The 19,187-nt window shown below is 32.1% G+C and overlaps 1 protein-coding gene across 1 annotated transcript; it reads right to left on the reverse strand.

The window, feature by feature from the left end:
- Positions 1-227: 227 nt before the first annotated feature.
- Positions 228-18,950, reverse strand: LOC136418376 (SET and MYND domain-containing protein 4-like). Its single transcript, XM_066404421.1, has 5 exons — positions 18,730-18,950; positions 15,769-16,126; positions 9,307-9,857; positions 4,366-4,755; positions 228-561 (listed from the first exon to the last, which is right to left on the reverse strand). Exons 2-5 carry the CDS (start codon positions 16,117-16,119, stop codon positions 231-233), a joined length of 1,623 nt encoding a protein of 540 aa, XP_066260518.1. The 5' UTR covers positions 16,120-16,126; positions 18,730-18,950; the 3' UTR covers positions 228-230.
- Between the last annotated feature and the right edge of the window lie 237 nt (positions 18,951-19,187).

Raw genomic sequence — 19,187 nt, forward strand, 5'->3', positions numbered from 1 at the left:
AAATGACTTTTCTGTAGGCGTCGACTTTCATTTCATAAAAGTTAAGCACATAATTTCAAAAACTATGTCTCTAACTTCAAAGATAACTATGGTACCCCATAAAACTATCAAATCTTGGCTGTAGAAAGCAACGTAGTTAAATATCTAAGAAAAAGTGAACTATTTCCTATAAAAATACATTCGAGTTAGGCATATAACATAAGGAATTTAAAAAAAGGCATAAATCATTTCTAAAACTCAGAAATTTTATTTCCAGAATACTTGAACAGATTGCAAAATATCCTTTTAATATTAATGTCAACTTTGGTGGGCTCTGCCTGAGAAAACCCTTTCACTTTGTTGGTCACGGCTTTCATAATCCCACTAAGATCTTCGCCAGGTTGTTTCAGGGCCGTTTTCACTTGATCAGCCAATTTCTGATACTTTTCTACATCACCAGAATTGAGACAATCAAAAATTGGCCAATTATTTTCACATGCCTCACAAGTACAGGTGAATTGATAAAACCTCCACAATTGATGGGACCTCACCAATTTTGGATATTCAGCAAAATTGTAATTTCTGCAAAAAGTCAAAACAAAATACTATAGTGTATTACAAAATTTTTAACTTGTAGATTATAAATGTACAAAGTCGAGAGTTTCTTCTTAGGTACTTATTTCCCAAACAATGTTAATTAAGCAAACAAATGTACGTACAACGTTTTTCTGCATATTTTGGGCCATCTTTAACACAATTAAAAGTTAGAAAAAATTTTAAATTACCAATGTTTAAGTATTTTTCCTGAACTATCAGAATGTTTAATCCAATAATACAGGCAAGTATCGCAAATTAGCTGAAAAATACTGTTTTTTCAATGAAACACCTAGTATATTAATATTATAGTAGATACATTAATATTCTATTAGATGTGTCTTTTATACAGTTTTAGGGCATTATCTTTAATGATTTTTAAATGGAACAATGTGTGGACTACCTAAACAATCAAAGCACATGACTCTTACGGATAAGATACTATTAAATTTCAAGATATCCGTTAGAGATAATGCCAGAAAACCCTATGAACGTTTCCTGAAAAAGGAAGACAATCAGTTAATCACAAATTATTTGACCACAAAGAAATATAAATTAATTTAAATTAAGATATACGGGGTGTTAACACTCAATTTCAATTTTTTTGCTTATGGCTCCTATAGTTTTTAGGACCATCCTACATTCTTTGGAGTTTACACAGACGGATTTCTCAATTGACTGTCTAAATCTACAGGGCGATATTTTATTTTTGAGAGGGTCAGGTTCTCTTCATCCGTATGAAACTTTCGTGGTACCTCAATGGCTCTCCATTTGTTAATATTTGAATCTCATGTTCAATTAATCGTTTTTTGCGTTTTTCTCTATTTGTTATTACTGTTTTGCGGGTATTTGCAAAAGTGTTTGAAAACCCTATTTTTACCAATGTATCTGGAAATTTAAATGGGAACATGAAATATACGCTTTTTTTATTGGAAAATCATGTGCATTTGTAGATACTTTTGCAAATAACTAGAAAACGGTACCAATAGATAAGAAAAAAATGCAAGAGTTAAAAACGCTTTTACAAATACTATTGACATACAACGTAAACTAATTGGTGTGGAAAAAGGGGAACTTGACCCCACAAAAAAATTTTCCAGTAGATAATTGAAAAATTAGACTAACGAGAAACAGCTGAGAAGTTTATTTATATATAAATTTCAAGTTAATTGTGTGTATCTCAAAAATTATAACAGCTATGAGGAAAAAAGATACTCGAAATGTAATTTTAACAACTACGTGTTTATCTAATTTTGAGAAACAGAAATTCAATTTGTTATCATTCAATCTTCCTTATTTTCAAGGAATCTGTGGTTAGCGGATTAACCTTTTTTTCGAGACACTCTCTATTTCTAGAATTACCATCAGAATTTAACTATGGAAGACAAATAAAGACAGGGGGACGTAGTATCATGTAATACGAATGCATAGGGCATGCAATACCTTGGAATCTAAAAGTTTAGGCTTAAAAAATAGCGTCTTTAGTCAACCTCACAGTTTGTTTGGACTTGTAGAATACTACAGGTTGCAATACTGGAATTCGAACGTGGAGTCAGGCAGACACTTTTTGCTTTAAATATGATACAGGCAACGCATTAACGCACCATCCGGTAAACGTGAAGTGTTTCAGTTATTATTTAAGTTGAAGAGAAAAACTGGTTTCGCAATATTATGGTCTGATTTTTAAGGAACGTATATTGAAGGTGACGCAAAATTCGTAGGGCACGTGTGGTCATCAGAGGCGTCTTATTTTCTTTACCGTATAGATTAGTTATAGAAACAAAAAACAGTCTTTATGTTTTTTTTTCAAAATATCTAATAATATAGATAGGCACTTGTAGTTTTATTAGAAAAAGCTCCTCAAAAGAAAAATGGTTTAGTGAATTTTCGTTAAACCATTTGTTGCAGAAAAATGAACTACGCTACTGGGAACGACGTGCTATATAAGGGGATGTCTGAAAATGTATACATAAAAAAAACTTTTGTATCTACAAAGCCTACATACAGTCAGTCAAAGTGAAACTCGTACACCTAAAAATTTGTATTAAAACTGTAAAAAAGTGTTCAAATTAGGTGGTTTCAAATGAAAAAATAGATTGTATTTGATGAACAATTTATAAATTAACATAACAATTGAGAAAATTTATAAAATTTAAAAAAATTGTAATGTTATTTGACAAAATTCTCATTATATGCTTTTATTGATGGTCAAAGTTAAACTCGTACACTAACAAAATGAGCATACATTTCAATAAACACCCATCTATTTAATATTTTATGGGAAAGCCCTTGTTTCTTCTTACTTCCTTTAATCTATTCGGCATAAATTTGACCAATTTTTTGCAAAATTCAGGTATTATTTTGGTCCATTTTTCCTTGAGTGCCGTTTTTAACTGTTCTTTATTAGAAATCTCATGAATTCTTATGCCAACTTTTAGTTGACTCCATAAGTTTTCTATGACATTCAAGTCAGGACTCTGAGGAGGTGTTTCTATGGCCTTAGGACAATTATATAAAAACCAGGTCCAAATTTTGTGAGCTTTATATTTCGGATCATTATCTTAGTAGAAATGAAATGTCCTGTTAATCTGTAACTTGTCGGCACTTTGTTTAACATTATCTTTTAATATTTGTAAATACATATTTTGGTCCATTATTCAATCGATGAAATGTAAACTGCCAGGTCCATTTGCTGACACGCAGCCCCAAACCATGATTGATCCGCCTTCATGCTTAACAGTCGCGCATAATTTTTTTGTTGTAAGGCTTCGTTTGGTTTTCGCCACACCCTGTTTTGCCCATCAGACCCGAAGATATTAAATTTGCTTTCATCGGTGAAAAGCACGTTTTTCCAAAAGGAAAAATCATTATTTTCATAGGCTTTAACAAATGCTAATCGTACAGTACGATTTTTCTTACTAACCCATGTTTTTTTTCTGGGCATTCTACCATGCATATTAGGTTTAATTAAAAGATTTCGCACTGTTTGGGGGTTCACACTCTTGTGTAAATACTTCTGCATCAATTTCGTTAACTTCGGAGCAGATATTTTAGGATTTTCAGTAATTACGTAAAATCCATCTCTCATCATAGTCATTAAAAATCTTTTTGGAACTTTTGTGGGCTTTGTTTTGTATTCTGTGTTTATATAAAAAACGATCGACGATACTTTGAACAGTTGAGTAAGATCTATACACAATTTTTCCTATTTGGCGATATGATTTTCCCGCATACAAGTGATAAATTATTAATTCTCTTTCAGCGACACTTACTTGCCCAAGTTGGCGTCCCATTCTTGTATAATTTAGGTTCTAAATAGGTAAAGTAGACTTAGAAAAAATTATTAAGTTTATTAAAATACTTACAAACTTAAATTTTTATTCTGGGACCTGCTAGAAGAACACAATAAACACTGTACGAGTTTAACTTTGACTATCAAGGAAAGCATATCCGAAGAATTTTGTAAAATAACATTATAAATGTTTGCTTTTTATAAAATTTCTTGAATTATTATATTTATTTATAAATTCTTTATCAAATACAATAAAAAAATTTTAAATCGTTCGTTTTGAACATAGTCTTGCAGTTTTCGTAAAAATTTATAGGTGTACGAGTTTCACTTTGACTGACTGTAGTTGTTACATTGTTGTTCTCTTCAACAGTCATCTCATAAAAATCGGATATAATATTGCAAAAATAGTTTCTCTCTTACTTCGATGATAACTGCAATACTTCACATCACAACGAAAAATATTTTCTTTACCTTTTACATGTCATCACATAGGTACTAACCTGTAGGTTAAGCAACATGATTCGCCACTCTTAATATTCCTGGCTGCTCTCAAAACTATGGTGGATCCATAAAACGAGGCAGTAACATTTCCGTAGCAATGGTGGTTTAACAGACTAGAAAAAGCATAAATAGCATCAGCTACTTCATGGAATTCAGTATCCAAGGAGTTCTTCTTAGTTTTCTCAACTGTCAGTTTATTCAAGGTAGTGTTGAAATAATGGTGGAACAGAAGCTCTTTGAGCCGTTCTCCTGATATCTCGTGCTTGGAGAAGAAGTCCGAGTATTTAGTGAGGAAGTGGTGAATTATGCAGGCCTCATTTGCTGCTTCAAAGAGATCACGTACAGCTCGCTTTTCTTTATTGGCTTGGAGTTCTTGGATTTCTTCGTATCTGAGGCAAAAAAGATTAAAAAATAAATGAATGGGTCAGTTTCGACAAAAAAATGTGTTAATTATCGTGAAAAACACAAAATTTACGTAGCAGACTGTTTCCAATCTAAGACGGCTTATGTAGACAATTAATATTCTGAAATTCACGTGACAATTCTTAAATTTCACTGATGGTTTCCAAAATCCCAATAATTAATTTAAAATATAAATTATGATGACCCTTCTGAAATCTACAATTATACTTTCTAAAATATGAATGATAATTTCTGAATTAAAGTAATATTTTTGAAATTCAAACAACGATTTCTGAATTACAGTGGCGAAAAAAAGTTTGCACCAAAAATTGTTTTAACTCTAACATTTTATTCAAATATTTGAAAACAAATCAAAATTAGCATTATGGCATTTTATGTTGAATTGACTAGATACATAATTATGCAAATAAATCTTACTTATCTAAAATGTTTAAATTTTATTAATCAAAATTGAGCAGAAATTAAATTATCAAGAAGAAAAAAGTTTGCGTACAAAAGAACATATTTTTTTAGAAAAATGTGATCATTTTCAATACCGAGTTGGATCGCCCTTTAATCTGGTTATTTCTCGTAACCTATTCGGCACTAAGTGGACCAACTTACTTCTTTCGTCGCGAGTGATTTTGGACCATTCTTCTACTGACTTGTCTTTAAATATAACTTTAGAAGTTATTTGGTGTTGGCGAACTTTTCTGTCCAGTAACTCGCACAAATGTTCTATGGGTTTAGATCTGGGGATTGGGGAGGAGTATGTAACTGCTTAGGAATGTTACAGAGTAAACAAAGACCTTGGTGCACAGTTCGTTCTAAAATCGTTCAAAATTTATTTAAAAACAACAGGTATAGAGGGTGTATCATTAGGAAAAAACTGTACTAGTCTGACGTGAATTAAAAAAAAAAGATGGGCATTTGCAAATATGCATATTAGTAAGTTAGAATTTTGGGAACGGATAATTTGAACGGACGAAAGTAAATTTAATATTTGGGACTCAGATGGAAGGTGTATTATATGGAGAAAACCAAATACGGAAATGAACCCAAAACATTTAAAATCAACTGTAAAGCACGGTGGTTGCAATGTAATAATATGGGGGTCTATGGCAGCAAATGAAGTTGGGGAATTGGAATTCATTGATTGTACTATGGATCGTTTCGTTTATTTAAATATTTTGAAAAGAAAATTGAGATCTTCAGCAGAAAAGCTGAGTTTAGAAGGAAATTATATTTTTCATCAAGATAACGACCCAAAACATTCTTCAAACAAAGAATATTTGAAGACTTTGGTGCAAGAACCGGGCAAATCCATATTTTTTAATTAATTAGTTTTCAATGCCACTATACTATAATCAATGTTGCGTATCTTTTGGTGTAAAAATCAGGCATATCCACCGTATTTTAACGGAGTTATTACACAAAAAGACTTACAACAGGTGGGAACTGGTTAATCGTGCATTAGGCATGCACTAGTCGCAAATATATCGTTTTTACTATATAGAAGTGCTTTAAAACCTGATATATTGCAATTTGAAGAGTCTGTACAAATATAGATATTTCTGATGAAGAATCGGAACCGTACCAAAGTTTAGGGAATGAATATGGGCCCGAACTCGATCAACCATCCACTAGTAGAGGTACGCGGGTTATGAAGGTTATTGTTCCACATGAAAAGGTGAAATTGTGTATTAGGAAATGGTCGGAAGGTCGAGAGTACATAAATAGAGGTGGGAAACGCCAACAGAATGAGGAGCAGTGAGACAGGAATCTACGTAAAAATTTAAAGGCCAACAACAATAATCCCTTACCGCTGAAGGAAATGAAGATAAAAGACTGAAAAAACCTTGTGGAAAAATATGTTCCAGCGGCTTATCAAAGTTACTATAAAACCGTTTTTGGAGAACTACCAGAATAGCCAAGTATCGAATATGATACAGATGAAGAGGCCGAGGAAGAAACGAATAAGGGATATGAAACCGATTCTTCATTTATTTAAACAAAAAACTTGTTTTTTGTCATTATTTAATAAATAACATTCGTAAATCAACTGGATGTTTTTATAGTTAGATGCCACCTTTGGTGCAAGAAACAGGCAAGTCCAAATTTTCAAAATCATTTTTCGTCATCATGGGGTGACTATACGCACAAATTTTCGTTGTCCAAACCACTAAATGATATTACAAGTAACTGTGTTCTTATTTTTATTTTATAAAACATCATTCTAAAATAGCGAAGTATTTTTAATTTTCTAAAATTTTTTAAAAATTGGAGTTACCCGGTTCTTGTGCCAAGGTCTTTATTTACTCTGTAACACTCCTAAGCAGTTACATACTCCCCCTCAATCCCCAGATCTAAATCCCAATAGAACATTTGTGCGAGTTACTGGACAGAAAAGTTCGCCAACACCAAATAACTTCTAAAGTTATGTTTAAAGACAAATTAGTAGAAGAATAGTCCAAAATCACTCGCGACGAAAGAAGTAAGTTGGTCCACTTAGTGCCGAATAGGTTACGAGAAATAACCAGATTAAAAGGTGATCCAACTCTGTACTGAAAATGATTACATTTTTCTAAAAAAATATGTTTTTTTGTATGCAAACTTTTTCCTTGTTGATAATTTCATTTCTGCTCAATTTTGGTTAATAAAATTTAAACCTTTTAGATAAGTAAGATTTATTTGCATAATTATGTATCTAGTCAATTCAACATAAAATTAAAAAATAACGGTAATTTTGATTTGTTTTCAAATATTTGAATAAAATATTAGAGTTAAAACAATTTCTGGTGTTTGTATGCAAATTTTTTTCCGTCACTGTACATCTGGAAATGGTATCAACAATTTGTATTCTGAGGGTCGTGTTAGTAGATTTATGAATTTAATTTAAACATGGGTTATTCATGAATTTTTTGTTAAATGAGGAAACTATCTGCTATTGGTTAGACAAAGTGTCCGTTTCTGGGATCCAACCTTGAGGACCTTAATGCCTATAAAAGATCGTCGATAAATTGGGGCTAAATTGCGAAATTTGCAGTTCAAAAATATGTCGTTTCAAAATTTGAAAAATTCCGAAGGTTTTCGAGGGTATTCCAAAAGAACTGAAATTTTGGTAAAAGGTTTTTATTCCTTCCTCAACTATTTGTCGAAGTAATTTGAAATTATTAACATTTCACGAGTGCACTTTTTCCGCTTTTACAACGAAGCGATATCATATTTTAAATACAAGATATCGATTTTCAACAACAATGATTAACTTTATTTTTCTTATGGGTTCCATCATCAGATACCATCTAATTACGATAATACATCATATGTTAAAGTTCAGGTTTGCAGTTTGGTGCAAATATCAAAAATCCTGTTTTTGCAAATAATGCTTGTGAAATAACTTGTTTAAAACTAAATTTTGAAAATAATTTGTTTATTAAACACATTTGCGACAGTTCAACCTAATTTCACGTAACACCACCTGCGTTTACAAGATTAGTTAAATGTATTTAAAAAATGCCTTTTTCAAGTGAAGCAAAACGACTTATGCCAGAAATTTATTACACTTCGCATCGAAATGTACGTTTCTTCGTAAACATATCTACAGCGGTATTTAGAAATAACCGACTCAAGTTTATTTTCTATTTCTTGGCAGAGATGTGTTTGCACTTTCTAAGGATCTGCCTTACGAATTATTATACATTGATAACAATATTTACCTCAACCGCTTAAAACTTTGGGTCCAACAAGATGGTGCTCTACCGCAAAACGCTATGAAAGTGGATGATCATTTCTTTGAAATATTTCCAGATAATCATTTCAAACAATGAAGGCATACATTGGCCAGGTCTTTCCCCATTAGATTATGGGGAGCTACAAAAGATCTCCTTGATAAATCTGTACCCGCCGATATGAGCTTCGAAGAAAGCACATCACAACTTTAAGGGCCTAAATACGAAGGAACGTATAAAGATTAAGGTAGAATTTAAGAAGACTCATAGAGTTGTGCTTGGAAGTAGACAATGAACCTTTGAGCACCTCTTACAATTTTCTTTCATTGCTTGTTTCTTATTTGTTGTTTCTAAGGCACTCCTTGCAGGAACAGGATTTTTTTATATTTCCACTAAACTGCAAACTTAAACTTTAACGTGTGATACTTCATCGTAATCAGAAAAAAAGTCAAATTCAAAAATCTGAAAATTTAAGATGTTGGATTTCAAATATGACATCACATTGTACAAGAAGAAAGTTGCATTGAGGAAGTGTCAACAGTTTTGAGTTACTTCGCCAAAGAAGCTAAAGAAAATATGAAAATGTTTTTCCAAAACTTCAGTTTTTTTCGAATTACTCTCAAAGTAATTAGAATTTTACAAATTTTAAACGGCATATTCTTGAAGTCCAAATTGCCCATCTTTGCCCCGATTTAACCTACCTCATATCTTTATAGTTACCGAGATCCCCATGACTGAGACACCCTGTATAGGAATATGAAAATATTCCTTTACATTATTGTTTTACCAAAAGAATTTTCCCCTCCTTACCTATCAGATTTATAGATAGTTCCATCAAATTGCTGCCCTTGAATCCCCGCATTACTCAACTGCTTCAACCCCTTCAGCACCGTCTTCACGCTCAATAGCTCATTGAAATCAAACTGACATAAATCGCACTCATTATAATGGTACCATTCTTTAGCTACATCTCTACATTTTTCGCTGCAGTACAGAGCTGTTCTACATCCAGGACATGGTATCAAATTGTAGCAAACTTCTAAGCATTCGTGGCAGTGCAGAAACCTTTGAGATGGTTTTGTACCCACTGCAACCACGTATGGTCTTTCAATGGCGATTATTTCGCCTGCTTCGATATTAGTGGTGGCAACAATGTGTCGGCCCCCATACGTATCTCTTTGGATTTCCACGTGATTGCTCGCGCATGGTATTTTTGGATTCGGTTGGTTTAGTGTGGGTGTGTTTTCATAGTATTTTCTAGGTGGTTGGTTATTTTGACTAGCTTCAGCTTTGAGTTTTTTTTCCAGCAACTTGACTTCCAAATTTTTGGGGTAGTTGTTGTGCAAGGCCCGCTCTATATCCTGCAATATTTTCATAGCTGACCATCAGACAATGAACTCCTATTAACATGAATCATGCTGTATTACTCAGTTAAGAACAACTTCAAAGAGAAATGCTGAAACGCAGAAATGTTGCTCGAATCAAGTTTACCTTGGTTTTTTTATTGTTTTCTCAAATGTGCAAGGGTATTCTAGATGTTTTTGCACGGTTATTAGTGGAGATAGAAGAATGCAGTTTTCACGAATTCTTGCTACTTCTTGGTGAAACGAATGAAGGTATAAACAGATTGGCATCTTGATTTTTATTACACTGGGTAGTCGACAACGCGTGATTCGATTCTTTAAATTATTTATTTATATATTTATTAATTTTATTTGGATTTATTTCATTTATGTTTTAAAAATAGTGGCTGTTATACAGGATGTTTCATAAAAATTCTGAATTTTTTTATTTAAAGATAAATGTTCACAAGAGAAACGCCATGCATTGTTACACTAATTCAAATCATAGGGTTTTCCATACAGATCAAATTTTAGGTTTACTAATAAGTATGATCTCTACTAGTTTTCACGCAAACGAAGAATTATTATATATTATAATTATAAATATATTATTCCATAATAATCGATATTCTCAAATTAGATATAGATATTGCTGGGGTTGCTGCGATTGTACGGCAAATATGTATTCATATCAACATAGGTTAGCCTTAAAACAATCTAGATATAATCCTATATTGCCAAATATGAAGCCTTTCAATTCAAGAAGTTCGGTACTCTTTAAAATTCATTTTACTTGAAAATGGTGCGTTTTTTTCGAAATCTACAAAGAACACTTTTTCAATGTAGGAAATCATGTGTAAAACACTGTGATCAAAAAGCAGAAAAAGTTGCAGACAAGAAAGTTAGAGGCGAAACACTCTATACAGGCCCTAACTAACAAACAAATCGTTTCAATTATAATAATAAAACCAATGTTAAGAAATCTTCTCAAAGGTCTACCTCCCTCGGGATCTGTTTGCTGGCCTATATTTCTATGAAGTTTTTTAATTATATTATCACCCCCTGAAACATCTGCATCTAATTTTGAGACATGCTAGATATCCATTGTGAGGGTGCTGAGAAGTGCGGATAAACTGACAAATTTAAAGGTACAATCCTGTGTTAAGGGTGGATCACTTTGTTGGTATACAGTGTAATATTGGAAAACATTCATTTTGAAAACGTCTCTCTTATAAAACAATTACTTTTCCAGATTTCAAAAAAGTGTAAACGGATTCCGAGAGATTTTTTTACATAAATCCAATGGCGTAATTATTTTTCTTTTGTAGCGTATGGGTTATCAGAAACTAATTAAGCTGATGATTTTTTAATCACATACGAGTACTCTAATCATTGTTTCCAATAAGTATAAAAATTTGGATAAATGGAAAAAAAGGTATGTAATTGAAACAGCAGCAAAGTGATATTCACAAACATGGAATATGATTTTTAGTGTGTGAAGTTTTAAAATGTTTAATTTTGTGTTTTTTCAAAAAAGAAAATTGATTAAATTGTGTCATAGCAAATTTTTTTCTATTCGACGTTTCACCTTTGCGCAACTGTCATCAATTTAATTTTTTTTACTACTGTCCTATTTTTTTATAATTTGAAGAGCTGTATCTATTTTTAATTCAACCACGTATACCATTGTTGATTTATGTTTTTAACTCTTGTTCAAAAATTCTTTATATCGACACGTATTCCTCACAATTCAACACCTGTTTTGTAATGCACACTTTTGTTTCATTGTAGTGATGATGAATCTCAATGATCTTTAAAATAGGTCAATTGCTATCTAATATAGAGCACCTAGTTATTGTCTAGTTGGGACTTAGTAGCATACTTTACTAAGAACACTTCCATATATAATATAGGCAGAAAATATTCGTTTCCAGTCTGCATCACAATTTTGTAAAAGCAAATTTATATGCTACGATTATTTAAATTTATACAGCTGGCTCTAAATCGCAAAGATACGATTAAACAATCAGAAAGTAGAAAAAATTATACAACCTCCCATTTTTTAAAATGAAATGCCCTCTATACAGGGTATCCCAATCAAAAGGAGTCTCCCAAGGATATTTTTTATACTGTTATGTTTGGAGAAATTTCCTGAAACACATCCATTAATTTTTCTTTAGGAACATGTTTTAATGTATACTTGACCCCTAAACGAGCAATCCCTTAAGAGAGGATGTTACGGCCCCACCGATTCGAATGAGGAAAAAAGGTCGCGTGACACCCAGTTTTAAAGATCTCAGAACTCTCTTTACAACAGACTATGATAAAAGTCATTTTGATGAGCCGTTTTTGCAAAAATTAGATTTGTCTTATCGCTATTGGATTTTATCAATTTCAATAAAAAAGTTATTGGGTTTACTATTTTCTACCATGTAAGACCTAATTTTACTCATTGTAGGTAGATTTAAAACGCAAACATACTATTCAAGAACATAAACATTTAATTCAAGAACGTGTGAAATTAGTGAATTTCTATTACTCAAATAGCAAGTGTACAAGGGTTCCTGCAGGGATGTTTAACCAGTATCGTTCTGATAAGTTTCTTCGACACAAATATACTCCCTGGCAAAACTATAGGCCACCCAATTTTTAACAATTGTTAATTCTAGTAGACAAAACGTTTTAAAATTATTTAAGGTGTTTCAACATTGCAAATAATAAACAAAAAATAACTTTTTAATAACACAGATTTATTTCTGGTTCAAATACGAAAATAAAGTAAAATTCCCAGGCAATAAAAACATAGGCCATTCTTGATTTTTAATCTTAACCTTGTTCAAAACGAATTTTGAAACATTAAATCCTTTATGTTATTATTTAATGAAATTAAATTTAATTAAACAATGCCAAGAGGAAAAGTGTTGTCGGAGAGTGAGAAGAAGGTTATTGAAACTTTACACGAAAAAAATTGGACAATTTCAAAAATTCCTCGAACTTGAAATCCAAATAGCAAGGATATAAGGAATTTTGTTAGGTTGAGCGATGATTATGGCCGAAAGAAGAGCACAGGCAAGCTCATGGCAACAACTGTCCGGAAATGGAGAACAATTCTACACCAAACATCCAACTCTGCAGCTACTGCAAGGGAAATTTATAACCAAACTAAACAAGTACAAACAAACATCAGAAATGTCCAACACATTTTGCAAAATGCCAAAAATTTAAAGCGATTAAAATTTAAGAAAAAGCCTATTTCAAAAGCCCATAAAACCAACAGGAAACGATTCGCAATTGAACATGAAAAAGAAATGGAGACAAGTTATTTTCAGTCATGAAAAACGTTTTAATTTGAATGGTCTTGATGGATATCGATATTATTTTCATGATTTTCGTAAGGAAAAACTATTTTTAAGCAAACGTCAACTAAGAGGATGAGGTATTATGATTTGAATTGGAATAGGGTACGACGAAAAGACTGAATTAATATTTTGTTCGCCAAAAATAAACGCAAAAAAAAATAGAAGTTATTCAAGAATCGATCGTTGAAAGGGGAGAAGAGCTAACAAAAGGGAGGTTCATTTTTCAGCAACACAATGCACCTGTTCGCACAGCGCAAATAGTAAAAAAAATGTTTAAAGCCAAAAATATTTCAGTTTTACTTTGGCCAGCCCGATCACCAGATTTAAACATTATTGAGAATTGTTGGGGAGAACTTTTTCAAGCAGTTTACACACATGGAAAACAGATCAACTCCATAGAGGAATTTAAGACTTGAATCATAGAAATGTGGGCCAATATTCAACAAGAATGCATACAAAAACATTTTAAATTGCTTCGATCCGATTAGTAGACGTATTAGACAACTGGGGATGAACACACTACTAAATAGAAAAACTAGAGGTAATCAGCAGATATAGAAAAGCTGGCCTATATTTTTGCTGTCTGGAAATTTAATTTTATTTTTCTATTTGAACGAAAAATAAATTTGGATTAAAAAGTTGTTTTTTGTTTATTATTTGCAATATTGTAAAACCTAAAATAATTTTAAAGTCTTGTCTACTAGAATTAACAATTGTAAAAAATTGTGGTGGCCCATAATTTTGTCAGGGAGTGTATGTATTATCATTAATGGAAAAATTCTGGGAAACTAGTTCTGTTCATAACCTCGAGCTTCATCCAGTACAGGGTGTCAATAACACAGCTACTTCAGTTGGTGTTTTGAGTCACGTTTCTTTAATAGACAATACACAAATCATTTGAGGATTGTTAGACCTTTCTGGATTCAGCAGTTAGAAAATAAATCTTGTTCATGAATTAAATGAAAAGGATTTTGACAGACGTCTATAATTTTATAAAACTATGTCAGACCACTTAAACAATAATCGACATTTACTATACAGCATTTGTTTTTTGAATGAATCTTAATTTTTCTTGAATGCTGACGTAAATCCGCACAACTGTCGATATTGGAGCGAAGTTAACCTCCATTAAATGCGAGAAGAGCATATTCAACATTCTGAAAAACTCAATGTTTGGACTGGGATATTAGGCAATCATATTGTTGGTCAATTTTTCCTCGCGGAAAACTTATACGGCACCATTTATCTCAATATACGGCAAAATTTAATCTATATTCAAATCATTGAAATAATGGAAAGATATGACAATTTACTGGAAAACGACTTATTTTTTCAACAGCATGGAGCTTTACTTCATTGTGCAGTTCCTGTTCGAAGTTTTCTAAACGATAATTTTCCCGAGCATTGAATTGGATGTAGAGGAGCTATCAAATAGCCAGCCAGATCCCCTGATTTGACGCCTTTAAATTTTTTTTTATGGGGACATCTTAGCTTTAAAGTACACCAAATAAAGCTAACATCTTTGGATGAGTTATGACAATAAATAATTTGGGAGTGCCGCCAATATCGCCAGAAGTTTTACAAAATGAATGTGGAATGTTTGAATCGCGTTCATACTCTTGTATGGAAACAAATGAAGGTCAATTCAAACATTTTATTAAAATAAATCTTTGAAATCTGTTTTTTAAAGGTGAATTTAACGATGACAAATAAAATTTAAACTTTTGCAAAAATAAATTAACAAAATTATTTTTATCATAGCTTGTTGTAAAGAGAGTTTCAAGACCTTTAAAACAAGGTGTCACATGACCTATCTTCCCATGTTCAAATTTGTGGAGTTTTAACGCCCCCTCCTAAGGAGTTGCTCTTTCAGGTGTCAAGCGTACGTCAAAATATGTCCTCCAAGAGAAATTAATCAATGTGTTTCGGGAATTTTTTTCAAACACAAAAGTGTAAGAAATACTCGAGGTGGCTTCCTTTCATTGGGACATCCTGTATATTTTGATAAATATTTCCACAAATTGTAATAGCAAATTGAACATACGTAAAACTTTCTACACCTCTTTGACATGTCAAATTGTAAATTTCGATTTGTCTTAAAAAAATTGATATAGGAAAGTAATTAAAAGCTATCCAACCATATCTCAAATCATGCAGAAATTATGACCGTGGAAAAGGCAAAAAATGTCATATTTCAAATATCTAGATTTCGAAAATCTCAAAACGAGGTTACCTGGGCTACGTTACGCGAAACACTCTCAAAATTGCATGGCTAATCTAAATACAAGGTGTGTGATTTAACGATTTTGAGATTACATAGGGTGTCCTAAAAAAAGAAACCAACACGGCTATTTTTCCCCTCACAACTACACATATTTTATAAAAAAATAACATTGCTGTATTTGCTATGATTTTCGAGATACTCGTATTTAAAATAATTTAAAATGGGCCACCTCTATATGAAAGACTTCTTTTCACATCATGCAGTAAGTTGTAATGCAGGGCATTGCTAGTATTAATGGAAATACACTGTTTTATAACAGAGGTCCCACAAAGATAAAAATACGTACCTGCAGGGCCTCCCTGAAATATCCCTTCTCGAATAGAACTTCAGCTCTACCTGCATATGCCAGCCCTAAAAGCTCTGTTTTGTTCTCTGCATTAGCGATACTTTGAGTGAACGCCAGCAGTGCCTTGAGGTAGTTCTTTTGCAACAGCATTTTCTTGCCTTCATCTTTGAAGGCCAGAGCTTTATCGATTGACTTGGAGATTTTGCCCCCAGTTTCGATATCTTGGAATTGAGAAGGACAATGCTTGGTGGCTAGTTCCTCCAGCATGTCTATAATCCGTATATCGCTTTTCAATGAGAGCAGCTGCTCACTAGTAATTTGAGGGTCTTCGATTTCACCGGGTGATATCATGATGTTGCTTTAGAAAGAAAAATTCTGTTAGATTCATAAAAAAATTAGTCTGTAAATTACGATAATTAATCTTGTAATTTTTAGCGTTTACGTCGAAATTTGTAGTAAGAAAATTACAAAAATGAACATTTGTAAGCAAATTCCACCTTGCGGTTTTTCCATTGGTTACCATTATTTTAGATAGATAAAGATTTATTAATTTAATTAAGTATAAATAATCGTAAAATAAACAACGTAATTGAATGGAAAAAAGATTACTTTCTGCGAGAAAATTTGAAATTGGAGTTTTTAGCGTTTATGTGGAATTTTTAGCGTTTACGCAAAAGTAGCTACCATGAATATGAAGTAATAAAATTAACTTGATATTATTATCAACATGTGAATCTCCATATACTGACTTGGACTCATTTTTGTGGTTATTTATGTTGATCTTCATTCTGTATCTATCTCTAATAATCAGTTGCAATCAGTGGATCATTACTTACTTTGTATTCATTGTAACTATTTCTACATACTTAAACTTTAAAAACTCCGACTTTTCAACGTTTCTCGTAGAAAATAGCTGTTTTGCTCATTAAAAGTACGATTTTGTAAATCGATGACGTACCCCTCACCCTAATTAATTTAGATTCTATAAACTCAAATGATGTTGCCTAACAGTGAAAAGCTTTTAGTGATTGTAACATTTGTAGTTCAGGATATAAAATGTAACAGATGAATTAACCTACTTATACCATTAATCTTTAGCTCCAGATCCGTGTTTGAATTTAGAAAACTCAGTAGCAGTTGAAGTATAAATGTCTGATTTAAAAATATAAATACACACTGCTTTAATTGGAAAGATTCGTTAGTGTCAATCATATTGACGAGTTGAGTATGTAACAAATGGTTTTTTAATCGAATTAGAAGGATCGTGAACATTACAAATAACAATGAATCGCAGGACAATACTTTGTAAATTTGGTAAATAGGTGATTGATGAAAAATTTGATAGATAATCTGTCAAATGAGTGTTTATTTTATAATTACCAAAAATATTTTTTATAAATATTGTGAAATGTTTATAACTATATAAGTTAAAAGAAAATTAACATATCTAAGTGTATAATTTAAAAAATCAGTAAATATAGTATGCACGACAAATAAAATATGGTAAAACTGACAAAGTTTGGCAAAAAGCCTATGATCACATCCTGTATTTATTAAGGTGAAGTTATAATATTGCGGTGGAGTTATCAATCTTTGCAAACGTTCCAGATATCATTAAATCATAATCAATGTGATTTTTTAAATTATTTTTTGATTAGTTAAGTCATTTTTGGGCCCTCTGTATATTTTTGGTCTACAATGACACATTTTTGTTCACGGCTCTATAAGAAAATATAAGTAAAGAGATTTTACATGTATATGTAAACACATTATAAGGCTTATTTATCCTTGCAGTGTAAAAATGCCATCGAGCGTAAATGACATGCTATTGTGCGTGAATGATGACAAATCCATCATTCACGCACAATAGTATTTATTTCTTAGAGTACACTCCAATAGTACAGATATTATATTTATACACATACATGTACTTTATATTTATCATGGAAGTCACGTGGCCAAACTCCCCAATGCGTTTTTGATAACCGGAGTACCTCTACTTCTTGTTCTTGCACCAGTCGGAAGCAGCCAACAAAAAGCCGAAAATATGAAGTACTTTTTTCTGCGTAAAGGAAATTAGTGCCTTACTTTTTAGTTTTATTTTGGTGAAGAAACCCTGCGGATTAAAATAAGACATGGATTTTTTATTGATGGTATTATCCGTTAAATATGAGGCATGTTGTAATAAAATGTTATTTTTCTTCATTTTAAAACGTAATAAATATTAAAATTTTTATTTTTTAGAGCGATTTTAAAGTATGCGGGACTAAATTTCTTGTTAAAAAAATAACTAGCAGGTGTTTCATTTACATGCACTGTGATGTTTCAGTTTTAATCATAGAGTTTCTTGTGTTTTCACTTCACAGTAATATGGACGTTTAAATTCCTTAACGATCAAGACAATATAGGCTGCATCGATACAGCTTACAGTCGATTCGATACGAGAATCGATGTGCCTTGGAGATAAAAGTTTGCGCGCCAGATTGAAAGTTTTCAGCCGTTAAAAAACCGCTCGGCATATAATGAAATTTAAAATTTTTCTCAACTAATTTCCCTGACTTCATTGTGCATAAGGGGAATACATAGCATAAACTTTTTATTTATTAATTTGCATTAAATAGATTATTATTATAATTTAAAAAAATTTTATTACTTATTTTACTTAAAAAAAACGACTAAGCGTTGGTTTGCGCCGACATTTGAGGTGTCTTGCCTTTACATCACTTTGTAATTATATAAAGTTTGCAAATCAGCGAGTATGATATTGAAAATAATATTCGCAGATGGTAATAGATATTATGTGAAGAATATAAGGTATTTCTTCAAACAATGAATGTTAAGCAAGCATTATGACGAAAGCATAAAATATAAATGCAATGTAAACAAATCCATCGACTGAGGAACACGCTAAAAATATGTTCATTACACATTTTTCCAAACCAATCTCTAAAGCCTACTTACTATTTGTAAGGTAACTAATCGTGGTACAAGCACCTATAATTCACACAACGATTTGCCAAAGAAGCTCTGAATCCTGGAAAAGTACTGGATAGGGGCACTAAATATTACTCGACGTTCTGGACCTGAGCGACTTACGTAAGCTACAAACTCCGGTCAGTGATTGGCAAACCTCTGAATTTGATTCGGAAAAATGGCAACTGGAAAGCAGGCAACTTTGGCTCCTTTCCAACATCCGAATAACATGGACCACTTGTCGTTCCCGAAACACGCGTGGACGCACATCTCGACATGGCCGTTATTTGTTTTTCTACACCAGAAATAAACTTTGTTTTAAGTGAGAGGAGGAACTAACATCGTGCCCCAATTTTACTGTAGTGAAAACTGTTTGGAGATGGGTGTCTAAAATAGCGAAAACGCCAATTAAACTTTTAATTTGATAAAATATAGGATTATTCCAG

The sequence above is a fragment of the Euwallacea similis genome, chromosome 34 (genome assembly GCF_039881205.1).
Source record: "Euwallacea similis isolate ESF13 chromosome 34, ESF131.1, whole genome shotgun sequence".
Lineage (NCBI taxonomy): Eukaryota > Metazoa > Arthropoda > Insecta > Coleoptera > Curculionidae > Euwallacea > Euwallacea similis.